This window comes from Chiloscyllium plagiosum, unplaced genomic scaffold (genome assembly GCF_037043375.1).
Source record: "Chiloscyllium plagiosum isolate Xiang-an unplaced genomic scaffold, Cpla_swu_hap1 HiC_scaffold_1, whole genome shotgun sequence".
NCBI lineage: Eukaryota > Metazoa > Chordata > Chondrichthyes > Orectolobiformes > Hemiscylliidae > Chiloscyllium > Chiloscyllium plagiosum.
In genome coordinates this window covers 65302975-65321009 of record NW_028270139.1, presented here as the reverse complement: position 1 = coordinate 65321009, position 18035 = coordinate 65302975, and the positions used below count along the sequence as shown (strand labels likewise).

At 39.9% G+C, this 18035-nt stretch overlaps 1 protein-coding gene across 2 annotated transcripts in view; it reads left to right on the top strand.

Moving 5' to 3' along the window:
• Nucleotides 1–17259, top strand: part of ugdh (UDP-glucose 6-dehydrogenase) — a 34778-nt gene extending 17519 nt beyond the window's left edge. For both annotated transcript variants that reach the window (XM_087987364.1, XM_043692786.2), the window contains exons 6-12: nucleotides 860–1007; nucleotides 1107–1201; nucleotides 4821–4951; nucleotides 7388–7527; nucleotides 8786–8877; nucleotides 12369–12479; nucleotides 12639–17259. In XM_087987364.1, the coding sequence (XP_087843490.1) occupies nucleotides 860–1007; nucleotides 1107–1201; nucleotides 4821–4951; nucleotides 7388–7527; nucleotides 8786–8877; nucleotides 12369–12479; nucleotides 12639–12749 (828 nt within the window). In that variant the 3' untranslated portion in view covers nucleotides 12750–17259. The remainder of the gene's footprint in view (nucleotides 1–859; nucleotides 1008–1106; nucleotides 1202–4820; nucleotides 4952–7387; nucleotides 7528–8785; nucleotides 8878–12368; nucleotides 12480–12638) is intronic.
• Nucleotides 17260–18035: the final 776 nt, after the last annotated feature.

Sequence of the window (18035 nt, the reverse complement as noted above, 5' to 3'; positions counted from 1 at the left end):
AATTTGAATTCAATAAAAATCTGGAATTAAGAGTTGAATGATGACCATGAAACCATTGTTGATTGTTGGGGAAAACCCATATGGTTCACTAATGCCCCCTTTAGGGAAGGGAACTGCCTTCCTTACCTGGTCTGGCCTTTATGTGACTCCAGACCCACAGCAATGCGTTTGACTCTTAAACTGCCTTCTGGGCAATAAATGCTGGCCCAGCTGGTGAAGCCCTCATTCCATGAATGAATAAAATAAACATAAATATGAATTGTTTGTCTAGCTCTTTTGAAGGTTATTGCTTTCCTTTAAAATTCCAAATTGATAAAAATTTCAGTTTTCAGCAACTTAATTTTGTTAGTTTTATTTAAGTACTTACTGACGTTCATAATATCAGATTGCTGAGCATCGCAGTGGAACCTGTGAGGACAACGTGAAACATAATGCTTCAAGTTTCACTTTAAAATGTAATTATATTCCTGTTTTTGGGATACACTTTGAGTTGCAATTGCTCATAAAATATTAGTCACAACTCAAAAGTAATTTACTGTTTCTGAAACATTTTGAGAAATTCAAAAAACATGAAGGGCACAAACTATATTGTTTTTTGTTTCCTTCTTTGTTTAATAAGGCCTCTTCTTCGTGAGGAGGAGTCTGAATATACCAAGTCTTTGTAACTCTTTCTGACAGAGTCTGAACTTTGTTATTCTGTACCTTTTGCAGAAATGAAGTCAGCTCGTTTGTCTTACCAATCAGAAATATATATGATTTGTTCACAGCTCTGTATATCCTTGGCATAACCTCTGGCAACTTGATAAAATGCACAAGGACAAATATCAGTCACATTTATTAATTTTTCTTTGATTACTAGGCTGCCAATGCATTTCTTGCTCAGCGAATCAGCAGTATTAACTCAGTCAGTGCTTTGTGTGAAGCAACTGGTGCTGATGTTGAGGAGGTAGCACGTGCTATTGGCATGGACCAGAGAATTGGAAGCAAATTTCTCAAAGCCAGTATTGGTCAGTAATTTATTTTGTAACAAAGAGACCCTTTTTTCTATATATTCTAGTTGAGAATTGTAAGTTACTTTAATTGATAGAACCTTTCTACTTTTACAGGATTTGGAGGAAGTTGTTTCCAGAAAGATGTTCTGAATCTTGTGTATTTGTGTGAAGCATTAAATTTGCCAGACGTGGCTCAATACTGGCAGCAGGTAAATTCTTGAGCTATGTCAGTGAAATTATAAAATGGACTTTGTGCTTGACAGCTATTTTTGGCATGCACAACAATTACATATGACAAATTATTCACTTACTAAGATATGTCATTCAGGATTTTGATTTTCGTTCATTTCAGGAGGGAATATAATTAAAATGTGTTTTTAAATTCATTAAAACTAATTCACAGTGGACAAAGTCACCACCTGTTTGTTGGAATAGACAGCCAAATTTCACTTAGGTGAATTTTCAGACAGTGACCGTACGTATGGGCTGAAGTCAGAAATAGCAAAGGTGCAGTCACCTTGTTGGGTGTTTACTATAGGCCCCCCAATAGCAGCAGAGATGTGGAGAAACAGATTGGGAAACAGATTTTGGAAAGGTGCAGAAACCACAGGGTAGTAGTCATGGGTGATTTCAACTTCCCAAACATTGATTGGAAGTTCTTTAGATCAAGTAGATTGGACGGGGCGGTGTTTGTGCAGTGTGTACAGGAAGCTTTTCTAACTCAGTATGTAGATTGCCCAACTAGAGGGGAGGCCATATTGGATTTGGTACTTGGTAACGAACCGGGACAAGTGATGGGCTTGTTAGTGGGTGAACATTTTGGTGATGGTGACCATAATTCTGTGACTTTCACCTTGGTTATGGAGAGAGATAGGTGCGTGCAACACAGTAGGTTTTACAATTGGGGGAAGGGTAAATACGATGCTGTAAGACAGGATCTGAGGAGCATAAGTTGGGAGCATAGGCTGTCAGGGAAGAATGTCGTGGAAACGTGGAACTTTTTCAAGGAACAGATACGACGTGTCCTTGATATGTATGTACCTGTCAGGCAGGAAAGAGATGGTTGTGTGAGGGAACCTTGGTTGACGAGGGAGGTTGAATGTCTTGTAAAGAGGAAGAAGGAGGCTTACATAAGGTTGAGGAAACAAGGTTCAGACAGAGCATTGGAGGGATACAGGATTGCCAGAAGGGAGCTGAAGAAAGGGATTAGGAGAGCTAAGAGAGGGCATGAAAAATCTTTGGCGGATAGAAGGCATTTTATGCATATGTGAGAAACATAAGAATGACGAGAACGAGGGTAGGTCCAATCAAGGACAGTAGTGGGAGACTGTGAATTGAGTCGGAAGAGATAAGTGAGGTCTTGAATGAGTACTTTTCTTCAGTATTTACAAACGAGAGGGACCGTATTGTTGAAGAGGAGAGTGTGAAATGGACTGGTAAGCTAGAGGAGATACTTGTGGGAAGGAAGATGTGTTGGACATTTTGAATAACTTGAGGATAGACAAGTCCCCCGGGCCTGACGGGATATATCCTAGGATTATGTGGGAAGCAAGAGAGGAAATTGCAGAGCCGTTGGCAATGATCTTTTCGTCTTCACTGTCAACAGGGGTGGTACCAGGGGACTGGAGAGTGGCGAATGTTGTGCCCCTGTTCAAAAGAGGGAATAGGGATAACCCCGGGAATTACAGGCCAGTTAGTCTTACTTCGGTGGTAGGCAAAGTAATGGAAAGGGTACTGAGGGATAGGATTTATGAGTATCTGGAAAAACACTGCTTGATTAGGGACAGCCAGCACGGATTTGTGAAGGGTAGGTCTTACCTTACAAATCTTATTGAATTCTTTGAGGAGGTGACCAAGCATGTGGATGAGGGTAGAGCAATGGATGTAGTATACATGGATTTTAGTAAGGCATTTGATAAGGTTCCCCATGGTAGGCTTATGCGGAAAGTCAGGAGGCACGGGATAGAGGGAAATTTGGCCAGTTGGATAGAAAACTGGCTAACCGGTCGAAGTCAGAGAGTGGTGGTAGATGGTAAATATTCAGCCTGGAGCCCAGTTACAAGTGGAGTTCTGCAGGGATCAGTTCTGGGTCCTCTGTTGTTTGTAATCTTTATTAATGACTTAGAAGAGGGAGTCGAAGGGTGGGTCAGTAAATTTGCAGATGATACGAAGATTGGTGGAGTTGTGGATAGTGTTGTCGGCTGCAAAGGGACTTAGATATGATGCAGAGCTGGGCTGAGAAGTGGCAGATGGAGTTCAACCCTGCCAAGTGTGAGGTTGTCCATTTTGGAAGGACAAATAAGAATGCGGAATACAGGGTTAATGGTAGGGTTCTTAGTAACGTGGAGGAACAGAGGGATCTTGGGATCTATGTTCATAGATCTTTGAAAGTTGCCACTCAGGTGGATAGAGCTTGTAAGAAGGCCTATGGTGTATTAGCGTTCATTAGCAGAGGGATTGAATTCAAGAGTCGTGAAGTGATGTTACAACTGTACAGGACTTTGGTTAGGCCACATTTGGAGTACTGTGTGCAGTTCTGGTCGCCTCACTTTAGGAAAGATGTGGAAGCCTTGGAGAGGGTGCAGAGAAGATTTACCAGGATGTTGCCTGGAATGGAGAATAGGTCGTACAAGGATAGGTTGAGCGTGCTAGGCCTTTTTTCATTGGAACAGAGAAGGATGAGGGGTGACTTGATAGAGGTGTATAAGATGATCAGGGGAATAGATAGAGTAGACAGTCAGAAACTTTTTCCCCGGGTACAACAGAGTGTTACAAGGGGACATAAATTTAAGGTGAAGGGTGGAAGGTATAGGGAGGATGTCAGGGATAGGTTCTTTACCCAGAGACTGGTGGGGGCATGGAATGCGCTGCCTGTGGGAGTGGCAGAGTCAGAATCATTGGCGAACTTTAAGTGGCAATTGGATAGGTACATGGATGGGTGCTTAAGCTCGGACAAATGTTCGGCACAACATCATGGGCCGAAGGGCCTGTTCTGTGCTGTATTGTTCTATGTTCTATGTTTTATAATGTGAGCGAACCTAGTTCATAATAAAAGCCCAGCCTCACCATGTAGCAATTTACAAGTTACAGTTTGCCAAGTCGAAAATTGCCCATTTATCCTGATTCTCGAATTAATCAACCCGCTCTCTCTACTAATATCTCACTATATCACCCTTTTCCACAACTTTCCAATACCCAGCTCCTCCCACAGCATGGCCTCTTATACTCTGTAGCAATCTTTCGCATAGCACCTTATCATGACGTTTGGAAATCCAAATATTGTACACTATATTTACTGAAGGCAAATGGAATGTTGGTGTTTGCTGCAAAAAGAGGGGACATTCAGATGTTCAGGACCTCAGTGCGACAATTTTGGTGTCCAGCCGAGGAGTAAAATAGAAAAACAAAGAAATAAAAAGTACACAGTTTACAGTCTTCCTACCCCAGTCCGTGTAACTCCAGTCCTTGCCAAATCTCACCTCAAGACAATGTTGGGGTCTCCCCTCCAGACCGTGGGATGGGGACTCTCCTCTAGTCCCGCTCTGGGACCTCATCTCCAGTCAGCATGCTGGGAACTTGCCTCCAGTCTAGGTGTATTGAATTGCAGTGCAGACTTGAGGGGTCAAATGGCCTATTTATGTTCCAGATACACATATTTCTATGATATTGACATTTCAAATCTTTTCTTGGTTGTTTTGTATTAAGTCATGTTAATTCATTGACATTCGACCTAAAATGTTAAAAGAGAAGCACTGAAAGACTGTCTAATATATAGTTTTGAAACAACACTTTTTGTCATTTTGTCATTTAAAGTTTGATTTCTTCTAGGTGATTGACATGAATGATTACCAGCGGAGGAGGTTTGCTTCCCGCATTATTGGCTGTCTCTTCAATACTGTGACAGGGAAAAAAATCGCTCTATTAGGGTTTGCTTTCAAAAAAGATACGGGAGACACCCGGTAATTTTAATATTCTGAAATAAGTCAATATTTCTAAAGTTGCGTTAACAGCATTGTAATGCCTAGAGCAAATGGATCTTATTATTTGCTGTCAAAAATATGTCGAATCTATTCTCAAATAATCATCTACCTAATAGGAACTTATTGTTTTGGTTGAAATTAATATGACAAAACATTGAAAAAAAAGCATGTTTATTTCTGTACTCCTTGAGAAATTATCTTTGGAAAAAGAAAAGACCATGTAGCTGGTGAATAGTAGGGAAACTAAAAGAAACAAACTATAGATCAATTAGCCAAACATCTGTCATTGGGAAAATGTTAGAATCCATTATTAAGGAAGTAATGACAAGTCATTTGGAAAACCACTCTTGAAATTACTCTTTGAAAGTGTAATAACCATGGTGAATAAAGGGGAATGGGTTTATGTAGTGTGTAAGATTTACCAAAAGACATTCAATAAGGTGTTACATTAAACATTATTACACAGGGTAAGAGCCTTGGCGTTGGGAGTGATGTATTAACTTGAATCAAGGATCAGATAGGGAATGGAGAACTTTCTTCAGCCAGAGGGTAGTAAATCTGTGGAACCCATTGCCTGAGAAGGTTGCAGAGACCAAGTCATTGAATGTGTTTAAGACAGAGATTGATAGTAAGGGGATCAAAGGTTACGGGGAGAAGGCAGGAGACTGGGGTTGAGAAACATATCAGCCATGATGGAATGTTGGAGCAGACTCAATGGGCCAAATGGCCTATTTCTGCTCCTGCTTCTTATGGTGTTACTGAGTAAATAACTGGAAGTAGAGTTGAGATATATGTGTCATTTTCAACTTGGCAATCTGTATCTGGTGGTGTATCACAGGGATCGGTGCTGGGCCCTTAACTATTCACAAAATATTTTAACATCTTGGATTAAGGAACCCACTATACTGTAGACAAATTTGTTAACCCCAAATGTAAGTAGAAAGAAAGCTATGAGGAGGATCAAAGAGTCTGCAAAGTGATACGGATAGATTAAGTGAGTGGGCAAACATTTGACAGATAGAACATAATGTGAGAAAATATAAGGTGCCACTTGGAAAGGAAGTATAGGAATGTGGAATATTATTTAAATGGACAGAGATACAGAATGATATGGCACACAGAAATTTAGGTGACCTTGTACATGAATTACAAAAAGATAGCATGTACATTTGACAAGTAATTAAGAAGGTGAATTGTATTTTAGCCTTTGTATAATAGGGGAAGGAGTATAAAAGTGGGAGTATTGCTACAACTGCACATGGCATTACTGAGGCCACAGCTAGCATATTATGTGCAGGTTTGGCTTTCTTAAGAAGGGATACATTTGCTTTTCAAGGTTCATTAGGTTGATTTCTGGGATGCAGGGCTTATCTTACAAGAAAAGTTTGAGCAGGTTGGACATTTTAACCTTGTAATTTAAAGAATAAGAGGTGTTTTATTGAAACAAATACGATTCTGAGGAGGCATGACACGTTAAATGCTAACAACATATCTTCTCTAGTGTTTGGTAATGTGAACTAAAGGGCATTGTTTCACAATATGGCATATTCTATTATGTTTGAGATGAAGGTGAAGGGGAATTTCTTCTTTCAGTCTTTGGAATTTCATTTCTCATATTCTGATAACTCTAGCGTTGGGGTCACTTAGCTCAGTTGGCTGGATGTCTGGTTTATAATACAAAGTGATGCTAACAGCAAGTGTTCAATTCCAACACTAACTGAGGTTTTTGTGAAGAGCTTTCCTTCTCAACCTCTTCTCACTTGGTGCAAGGTGACCCTTGGGTTAAATCACCACCAGTGTTTTCTCTCTCTCTTTTTAATGAGAGAGAGCCCGGTGGTGTGGTAAGACTATGGTAACTTTAATTTTTGAAAGAATAGACTTCCAATGCTTTCCACACTAACATCCTTCTCCAATGGATGAATTAGTTTAAAAACAATTTTCTCAAAAGAACAAAGCAGCTTTTGTTCCATTCTTCATTAATTTTTTTAAAATTCAGTCATGGAATGTGTGCATCACTGACTGGGCCAGTATTTATTGCCCAGCCCTAACAGTTCAGAGAGCAAGTAAAAGTCAACCACATTGCCGTGGATCTGGATTCACCTGGAGGTCAGACCAGATATAGAAGGCAGATTTCACTTCCTTAAAGGACGTTAGCAAACTCAGTGGGACTTTGCAACATTTTTTTTAAATTGCAGAATTTTATTGAAATCAAATTTCACCATCTGCCCTGGTGGGATTTGAACTGATTTACCCTGAATACCTACCTGGGGATTCAAGTCCAGTGACATGACCATTACACCACTGCCTCCACATTAATTTGGCTAAAAAAAAAATACACTTCCATTCTCCACAGCTGCTGTCAGACAGCATTCTTTGTGTTTGTTTAATTGCTAAATGCATTTCATTTTATTTTAGAGAATCTTCCAGTATCTACATCAGCAAATACCTACTGGATGAAGGTGCAAATCTTCATATCTATGATCCCAAAGTTCCTAAAGAACAGATTATCAAGGATCTGTCACATCCCAGCATCACTCAGGACGCTTCAGATGAAGGTATAGTATGACGAACATGTTTCCTTTTTAACTTCTCCTTTCATTTATTAAGACACAAATGACTTTTGTTTTGGTTAAAAAAAAGTTACTTGCGCCATACTCTACATTCTATTGGGTGGGAGTGGGCAGCCAAGTTTTTAAAAAAGCTTTCAAAACTGCAAGTAAAAGTACAATCTTGGGAGGTGTCTTTTGTCCGTCAACAGCACCCCCACAAAGAATATTACTTCCCCTTTCTTCTATGCCTCCTCCGCTTGACTCCCTAAGTTTGGAAAACTCACTCTACTTAAATTCTCCTGACTTGCCTCCCTCCAGGCTTCCATTCAGCCTCCTCTGTGGGTCTGCCTGTAGTCCTGGTAATGCCCACTACCGAGTTCCAACACTGCTGGAATATCAGAGTTGTTGGCCAAACAAGACAGCCCCAGAGGGTGTACTATTTTAATTAATGCACTATTCTGCATTATTTAGCAGGCATACAGTGCATTATGAATGCATTACTAAACTTCATTAACATATATTTGCCTTGTTTGAACACTTTAGAACTTCTAATAAGTTTTAATTATTTGCACTATTTAGCACGCATACAGTGCGTTATTAGCACATTACTTAACTTGGTTAAAATAAATTTACCTTGGTTGAACTTCTAATAAGTTCTAAATAACTAAATCATTTTTAATAACTTCTAGTAATAAGAAATGGAGAGGAATTGAGTTATAAGGAGAGGCTGGACAGGCTGGGACTTCTTTCACTGGAGCATAGGAGGTTGAGGGTGACCTTATAGAGGTCTGTAAAATCATGAGGGGTATAGATGAGGTGAATAGCAAATGTCTTCTGCTTAGGATAGGGGATTTCACAATGAAGGGGCATATTTTTAAGGTGAGAGGAGACAGATTTAAAAAGAACATGAGGGGTAATTTTTTTTATACAGAGAGCAGTTTGTGTGTGGAATGTATGTCCAGAGGAAGAGATGGATGTGGGTACAGTCACAATGTTTAAAAGTACGTGAATAAGAAATGTTTGGAGCAACATGGGCCAAGCGCAGGCAGGTGGTACTGACTTAGTTTCGGATTATGGTCGACATGGAGTGGTTGGACCGAAGCATTTTTTCCCATACTTTATGATTCTGTGACTTTAAGTTATAAAGTAACAGTTCAAAAAATGGTTAGAAATTCTTTCAATTCAGAAAAATAGCCATTCAAATTTAAGTTAGCAGTACAAATACTTACTATACTGGATAAATCTTTTTTTTTTAATCACACAGTGCCTTCCTTAGTCACTATCTGCACTGATGCATACCAAGCCTGTGAGGGAGCTCATGCCATTGTCATCTGCACTGAATGGGATGAGTTCAAGGTAAGAGAAAGCCTGAAGAAAGGTGAGCTCCGAATCAGAACCTGTTTACAGCAATACAGCTTATGCTGCACTGAAAACAAGTATTAAGAAACTTTAGAAATAAAATATACAAGTTACCCAGATCAGACCAGCACCAAAAAACAAAAAAAAAAATATTAAAGCTGAATAAAAACAATAGTTCAGTCTTAACTGGATTATTGTGTCCGGTTCAGGAAAGGATGAGAATGGTTCCACAGATGAGGAACTGTAGATAGATTGAAAGAAGCTGAATTGTCCTCCTTGAAGAATGGAATGTTGAGAGAAGATTTTATAGAGGCGTTCAAAATCATGAGGGGTTTGGATATGATAGATCAAAAAAACTGTTCCCCTTGTTAGAAGGATGGACAACCATGGGGTACTGATTTTAGATGATTGGGGAATGATGCAAGGCAGCATGAAGAAGAACCTTTATTAACTAGCGAGTGGTTAGGATCTGGAATGCACTGCCTGAAAGTATGGTGAAGGCAGGTTCAATTGTGGCATTCAGACGAGAATTCAATCTCTACCTGAGGAGGAATCAATTGTCAGGCTGTGGGAAAAAGGCAGGGAAAAGGCACCAATTGAACTGTTCTTGTACAAAACTGACATGGTCAGGATGGGCTGAATGATCTTTGCTGGTAACCCCATTCTAAGATTCACTCCAGGATCAACAAGAAAATGTCATAAGAAATATACCTGGCACATTTAATGTTTCTATGAACTACATCTGTTAAAAAAAGGTTTAAATGAGGAAAGAGGCTAGGAATTGCTGAGTCAAGTTTTGCAAAACTCTAGGGCCCTAAGCTTCTTGTTCCTAGTGAACCCCACCTTTAAAAATGTTACTGGGTTTTTGGGTCTGGGGAGATTGCTGGTTTGGGAATCGGGGAGTACAGGAGGCTGGCTCTTGATCTCCCAGGCTGGCTGGGTGGAAAGCTTCTCCAAGGACTTCAGCACAGTGTTCAAAGTTTAATATAAAGAATAAAACATAAACAGAAATTGCTGGAGAAATTCAGCGGACCATAGCAGTGGTGAGAAAGCAGAGCTAATGTTTCAAGTCCAGTAATCTTGCTTCAGAATGGGAAAATATGGAATCAATGGGAATTAGGGGGAAAATGTTCTGTTGATTGCAATCACACTTTGCACAAAAGAAAATGGTTGTGGGTTTTGGAGGTCAATCATTTCAGTCTAAGGATATCGCTACAGATGTTCCTCAGGGTAGTGTTCTACAGCTACATTCAGCAACTTCACTATTCCTCCATTATAAGGTCAGACGTGGGGACATTCACCAGGGCCTGTATAATGTGTGGCACTATTTGTGACTCCTCAGATACTGAAGGACTCTGTTACTATATGCAACAATATCTGGACAATATCCAAGCATGGACTAGTAAGTGCCAAATAACATTTGTGCTACACAAATGACATGCAATGACCGTCTCCAAAAAGGGATAATCTAATCATCACTGCTTGACATTCAATGGCATTACCAACATGGAATCTCTCACTATCAATATTCTGGGAGTTACCAGTATCAGAAACCGAACTGGACTAGCCACGTAAATACTGTGGAACCAGAGCAGGTCAGTGGCTAAGAATGCCACAGGGTGTAACACCTGCTACCTCCCCAAGAGCTGTCTGCTATCAACAAGGCACAACTCACGTGTGTAACTGAATTTGCTCCACTTGCCTGTTTGGCTGCAGCTCCAACAACTCTACACCATCCAGGACAAACAGCCCATTGAAGACAAAGCCCAACACCAATGGCAGTACATGCACTGTAGTAATTCATTAATGCACCTACAAAAGCACTTTCCAAGACCCCAGACTCTAACATTTAGAAGGACAAGAGCACCAGTTGGATGAGAACACTATCACCTGCAAGTTTTCTTCCAAGCCACACCTTCTTGACTTGGAGCTATATCGCTTTTCCATCACTGTTGCTGGTTCAAAATCCTGGAAACCCCTTCAGAACAGCAAGTGGGTATCGCTACACCCCAAGAATTGCAGACGTTCAAGAAGGCAGCTCACTCACTCCTTCTCTAGGACAATTAGGGATGGGAAATTAATGGTGGGCTAACCAGTGAAATCCCATCACATGAATGACTAAGGAAATATGTTTATTCACATAGAAGTGCGTGAAAATGTGCAGTAGTTTAAATGCTGGTTTTGTGTCTTTAAATTCAAATCTAGCTCTGATTGATTGAAAGAGATCCATCTCTGTCTTCTATAAGTGTCCTATGTGAAATAAGTTTAGTTCCCAACACTAATTTGCCCCTAATTTGGCAACTAAGTTTGCAACTTGAGGCCTGAGAAAGTGTTACTAGTTAAATGTTAACTCTGCTTTCTGTCCATACATGCTGCCAGACCTGCTGAGTTTTCCAGCAATTTCTGTTTTTGATTATTTGTAGTGCTTGTTGCTGACACAAGAGCAGTAATTTTCTGTCTTCATACTACTACATTGCTGGAATAGCATACAGAAAATCGTTCCAGTTGCTGAATAGCTAACAAGAGTCATGAGTAAGGTTATCATTAAAAGGGGTAAAATGTGGAGTAAAATACAAATGTTATAGGAGATGTGAAAGGGGAGGGTAAGAGGACTCGGTGTATTGTCAGTTCTGAGAGGTGCATAAGAGAAATGGAGTAAATGGCAATTTGTGAATCATGCATGTTCCTAATTGATGAAAGGCAGTAAACCACCAAACTATCCTTGCTATTCTGAGGAAAAAATGTTTAAAATTTTAAAAATTATTTTTCAAACATCTGCAGTTTTAGATTAGATTCCCTACAGTGTGGAAACAGGCCATTTGGCCTAACCAGTCCACACCGACCCTCCGAAGAGTAACTCATTCAGACCCATTCCCTCTGACGAATGCATCTAACATTTACTGGATATAAATTCTCTTTGCCCCCATAGTCAAGAGGGTTTTTACAGTAACTCAAATGGCATCAAAGAAATAGAATAGAGTAAATAACAATGTATTAATTTTTGAGTTGGATCATTTGGGAGAAATTGCATTAGAAGTAAGAATCAGAAAGAATAAGTCAGATAAATACAACACCTACTGCATCTGTCACATGAATGATAAAGGTTGGTAGACAGAACAGGTATTGCCTCAGCCTGTGATTCTGTGGCACAAAGGAGGGATATTGGAACAAAATGATTGAACTAGGAGAAAACATTCATTGAAATGGATGAAAATTTATGAGCTGAAAATGTGTTGCTGGAAAAGCGCAGCAGGTCAGGCAGCATCCAGGGAACAGGAGAATCGATGTTTCGGGCATAAGCCCTTCTTCAGGAAGGGCTTATGCCCGAAACGTCGATTCTCCTGTTCCCTCGATGCTGCCTGACCTGCTGCGCTTTTCCAGCAACACATTTTCAGCTCTGATCTCCAGCATCTGCAGACCTCACTTTCTCCTCGAAAATTTACGAGCAGCAGGCTTCAACTAATTTTCATCTGTCTTCATGTTCTCAGGTGCTAGATTATGAACGTATTCATAAGAAAATGCTAAAACCGGCATTCATCTTTGATGGCAGACGTGTTCTCGATGATTTGCATTCCAAACTTCAGAGGTTGGGATTCCAGGTAAAGAGGGGTTGACTTTCCGTCTAATAGGAAAGCTATTCTAATATTTGTAGAGACGTGTTTAATTAATGCTTCTCAAGTGATTTAAATCTCAAGGAAACAGAACTCAGATCATTCTGAAACTTGTTGGTTCATGTTTTTGAATCTTTTTGCTTCTAGGTTGAGACTATCGGCAAGAAGGTAACCCAACAGAGGATTCCTTTTACACCCACAGCTGAAGTCTCCAAATTCAGTTTACAAGATCCTCCATTTAAGAAAGTCACAGCATAGATATTTGGATAAATATTATGTCCATCAAATAATGAATGTGTAATTTTAATGGGGGCTTTGAAATGAAGAAAATATTGATCAATTTTGAGACTATCTAATTTTCCACTGATTGTAATCGGTAATATTTTCTTTCAGAGTCGAGAGTGTAATGCTGGAAAAGCACAGCAAGTCAGGCAGCATCCGAGGAGCAGGAGAATCGACATTTTGGACACAAGCTCTTCATCAGGAATCATTCCTGATGAAGGGCTTATGCTCGAAACGTTGATTCTCCTGCTCCTTGGATGCTGCCTGACCTGCTGTGCTTTTCCAGCACCACACTCTCGACTCTGATCTCCAGCATCTACAGACCTCACTGTCTCCTAGTATTTTCTTTCATTCAACCTCCCTGAAGATGCCAACTTGCAGTGAGTTGTGGTGCAGATACTGGTATTCCTGCACTCAAAAGAAACACGTTGGAGAAACAACCCTGGGATCGGTCTGACAATCTACAAGGTAAACATACGTACACCAAGAATAACTTAGAGTCATAGAGTCAAACAGCTTGGAAAGAGACCCTTCAGTCCAATCAGTCCATGAAGACCATAATCCAAAACTAAACTTGGGCCATATGCTTCCAAACGTTTCTTATTCATATCTTAATGTTGTTTAAACATTGTAACTTGTACCCTCATTCTCTGGAGTTCATTCCACACAAGAATCACTGTCTGCGAAAAAAAATCGTTTATTTTTAAATTCATTAAATTCATTCAAAAATGCCCCCTTGTCTTGAAATCCCCCACCCGAGGGAAAAAGCACCTGCCATTTACCTTAACTGTGCCTCTCATGATTTCACAAACCCCTATAAAGGTCACCCCTTAACTTTTTGTACTCCAGTGAAAGAAATCCCAATCTATCTAGTCTCTCCCCATAACTCAAATCCCCCATTCCAGGCAACATCCTGATAAATCTCTTCTGAACCCTCTTCAGCTTAATAATATGCTTCCTAAAACAGGGCGACCAGAACTGGACACGATACTCCAGGAGAGACCTCACTAATGCCCGAGGCGAAAGGGAGGACTACAGATGCTGGAGATTAGAGTCGAGAGTGTGGTGCTGGGAAAGCAGAGCAAGTCAGGCAGCATCTGAGGAGCAGGAGATTCGACGTTTTGGGCAAAAGCCTTTCATCAGGAATAAGAGCTGATGAAGGGCTTTTGCCCGAAACTTCGATTCTCCTGCTGCTCTGATGCTGCCTGACCTGCTGTGCTTTTCCAGCAGCACACTCACTTAATGCCCTGTACAATCTCAACTTGATGACTAATCCACCACCCCCTTAACATGTTTTCATATTTGGCATAGAGCAACCTGGTAAAAGGAGACTCAAAGAATGAGCTTACCTAAATTTAATGAAAAAAAAACTCCACAAGGTGCATTTCAAAGTGAAGCAAGGAGGAAAACTGGTCATCATGCTGACATTCATATTCTGGCTTCTCCATAGGGCAGAAATAATAGATTTACAAGTCTTTCTTAACATTTCACTTACAATTTGCTCAGGATGGACTTGTTAAGAATACTCCTCCATGGGGAGGCTTGGTAAACGGCCTAGACTCAGGATAGACCATAATTACACAGACTCATCAGTTAAACTTCACAGCTATGTTCATATACCAGAACAACCATGAACAAAGGCATGGAAAATCAGCTTTAGATAATTCAGATAAAATAGAACGGGGAGAGTAGTCAAGACAAAATGCCTTTTTCTTTCATCCAACTGGGACTTCATCATTACCGAAATTTATTATTTGTTGATGTCAGTAGCTGGTCATTGAGTAAATTCCTTATGTATAAAAGTCTTTGAGCCTTTAGTTGCAATTTGTATTTCAAACAACATAAAATGGTACAAGGCAAATTGGTTGAGCACACTGCTTTCCTACACATTGGTACCTGATTAAAAATCTGCCCCTTGTTGATAAAAGTCATTTTAAAAATTGCACTTTTACAGAGAAATCCCATCCAATGGGTGTATATTTAGAGTATTTATGGATTAATTTTAAAGGTATGGAAAATCATCAAAATCATAAAGCAATCTTGGCAGATGAGGCCGCCTGCCATAAGCACACGATGTACAATTTAACTTATAAAGAAAGGCTGGATAGGCGGAATGTTTTTCCCTGGAGGAGGTTGAGAAGTGACCTGATAGATGTTTATAAAATAATGAGAGGTGTAGACAGAGTTGACAGTAGTTGTCTTTTCCCTAAGCTGGGAAGACCAAGGGACACGTTTTTAAGGTGACAGGAGAGAGATTTAAAAAAGACATAAGAGGCAAATCTTTCACAGAGGTTGATTCAAGTGTGGAATGAACTTCCTGAGGAAGTGGTGGATGTGGTACAATTAACGTTTAAAAGACATTTGGATGGATACATGAATAGGAAAGGTTTGGAGCGACATGGGCCAGGAGCAGGCAAGTTTAGATTGGGATTATGTTAGACATGGACTGGTTGGACCAAAGGGTCTGTTTCTGTGATATATGACTCTATAACTTTAAATGTGAAATAATTTTGGATCGCCATGTCAGGTAATGGTAATATGTGTCCATATTTAAAACTGCCCATTTCTCAGCAAAAATTGGAAAAGTCACCCAAAGATCACCTAAAGTGACTGGGGCTGTTCAAAACCATGTCACAGCAATCCTTACGTAATCAGTGAGACATAGCTTTCATCTTCTTTCTAACAGTGTTGAAAAATGTTGTGCTGGGAAAACACAGCACACCTGGTAGCGTCCGAGGAGCAGGAGAATCGATGTTTTGGGCATAAGCCCTTCTTCAGGAAGAACTGCTTATGCCCGAAATGTCGATTCAATTCCTGAAGAAGGGCTTATGTCCGAAACGTCGATTCTCCTGCTCCTTGGATGCTGCCTGGCCTGCTGTGTTTTTCCAGCACGACATTTTTCAACTCTGGTACTCCAGCATCTGCAGTCCTTACTTTCTCCTAGTTCTTCTTTCTAACAGAAATGGAATCAGTTATAACCTTGTACCTTGTCAAAATCCACATTTCAACCAATGCTTCTTTATCCATAGAACATAGAACAGTACAGCATAGGAACACACCCTTTGGCACACAATGTTGTGCCAAGCATGACACCAAGTTAAACTAATCCCGTCTGCCTGGCCATTGTCCATACCTTTCCACTCGTTGCCTATTCATGTGCTTTTCTAAAAGTTCCTTAAATGTCCTTATCTTATCTGCCTCCACCACTACTCCTGGCAGTGTGTTCCAGGCACCTACTATTCTCTTGCCCCTCACATTTCCTTTGAACTTACCCCTCTCACCTTAAATGCATGCACTGTAGTATTAGACATTTCAACTCTGGGAAAAAGATTCTGACTGTCAACCCTATCTATGCCTCTCATAATTTTATAAACTTCTATCGGGTCTCCCCTCTAGTGTCTCTAGCCTCTCGTTATAGCTCACATTGTCTAATCCTGGCAAACCTCTTCTGCACCCTCTCCAAAGTCTGCACATCCTTCCCATTGCGTGGCAACCAGAATTGAATGCAATACTCAAAGTGCGCCCAAACGAAACTTCTATAAAGCTGCAACATCACTTTTTAACTCTTATACTCAATGCCCCAACCAATAAATGCAAGCATGCCATATGCCTTCTCTACCACCTTATCTACTTTGTGGCCACTTTCAGGGAGTTATGGACTAGGACCCCAAGATCCCTAAGACAATCAATGCTGGTAAGAGTTCTGCCATTAACAGTATACTTTCCCTTAACATTTGATTGCTTGGATTAAACTCCATCTGCTACTTCTTTGCCCATATCTGCAACTGATCTTTATCCCACTGTATCCTTTGACAATGTTCTACACTCTCCATGACTCCCCCAATCTTTATGTCATCTCCAAACTTACTAACCCACCCATCCACATTTTCATCCGAGTCATTCATACAATTGAATATTTGGCAGCATTGTATAATCCTCACAAAAGCTGTCAATGATTTGAATGTTTAATTTATCAGCTGCAATTTGAAAAACCATTAAATAAGTTAATTGGGAACTTCTGTGCTATTGTATTAAATAAAACAAGTTTTAGTGGTGCACTGCCTAGTAAATATGAATTACATTTTGATAATTTTTCATTCTAAATAGGAACCAAATGTCAGAACTTTTCCATTTGTTACTGAGGCCAAGGTATAATTCTAAAAATATTCTTTTTTTTGTGAAATTCTTTGTCAATTTTATAACTGTATTAACTTACAGTATGATCTTGGGTTAGATTTGAAACCTGTGTTGAATAAACTACAGCATTTCAATTAATCTGATCAAATATCTTTTTATACTCCGTACTTTGCTTCCATCTGTGCTTGAGAGACTTTGATTGCTTTCTGAGATCCAATTCTATAGACTTCACTCACTTCTAAAGCCTTGTTTAAATTTGTAAGCTCCATGAATTAACTCATTGAGCCAAAAAAATATATTTATGAGACAATTTAATACTGAAAAAAGATTAAACACACTAATTATTGGGTATGTCAATTGAGACCACCAGTCATTTGTGCCAGGGTCACAATATAGCTTAACTGCAGCCATCTCATCCTAAAATGTTAAATATCCTAACATAATGGGGATACAGCAGATTATAACTTATCATTGTGGGAAATTGTTGGTATTACTGTTGTTGAATAAATACAAAACAATTAAATTTCAAGCAAAAGACTATGAATGCTGGCAATTTTGTAAAAAGTTTTAACAGGATCTGAGTAATGCTGATAAGACCAACAATTATAAATTATCCCTAACTGCCCTTGAGAACATGGTAGTAGATGACTTACTTCAATACAACTCATTTCACACAGCTATTAAGAATCAGTCACATTGCTGTGTGTATGGAGACACATACAGGCCAGACCAGGTGACAATGACAAATTGCCTTTTCTGGTATACATGTGACTCCAATCCCACAGCAACGTGATTGACTCTTAACCACCTTTTGAAAGGGCCTAGCAGCCACTCAGTTGTATTAATTGCTAGAAGGTCTCAAAAAAGGAATGAAACTGAAGGGACCATCTGGCACTGATGAAAGTACCAGAAACAACCACAGAAAACTCACCCTATTGACCCTGCAAATTCCTTCTTACTAACAGTGGGGAGTAGTGTCGAAAGTGGGAGAGCTGTCGGACAGACTCATCAAATAACAGCTAGAAGCATACTGTACGGACAATGTCCCAGACACCACCATCACCGTCCCATAACATCAAGTTGAACATGGGCAAAGAAACCTAGGTTGATGAATCAGAGTTCTGC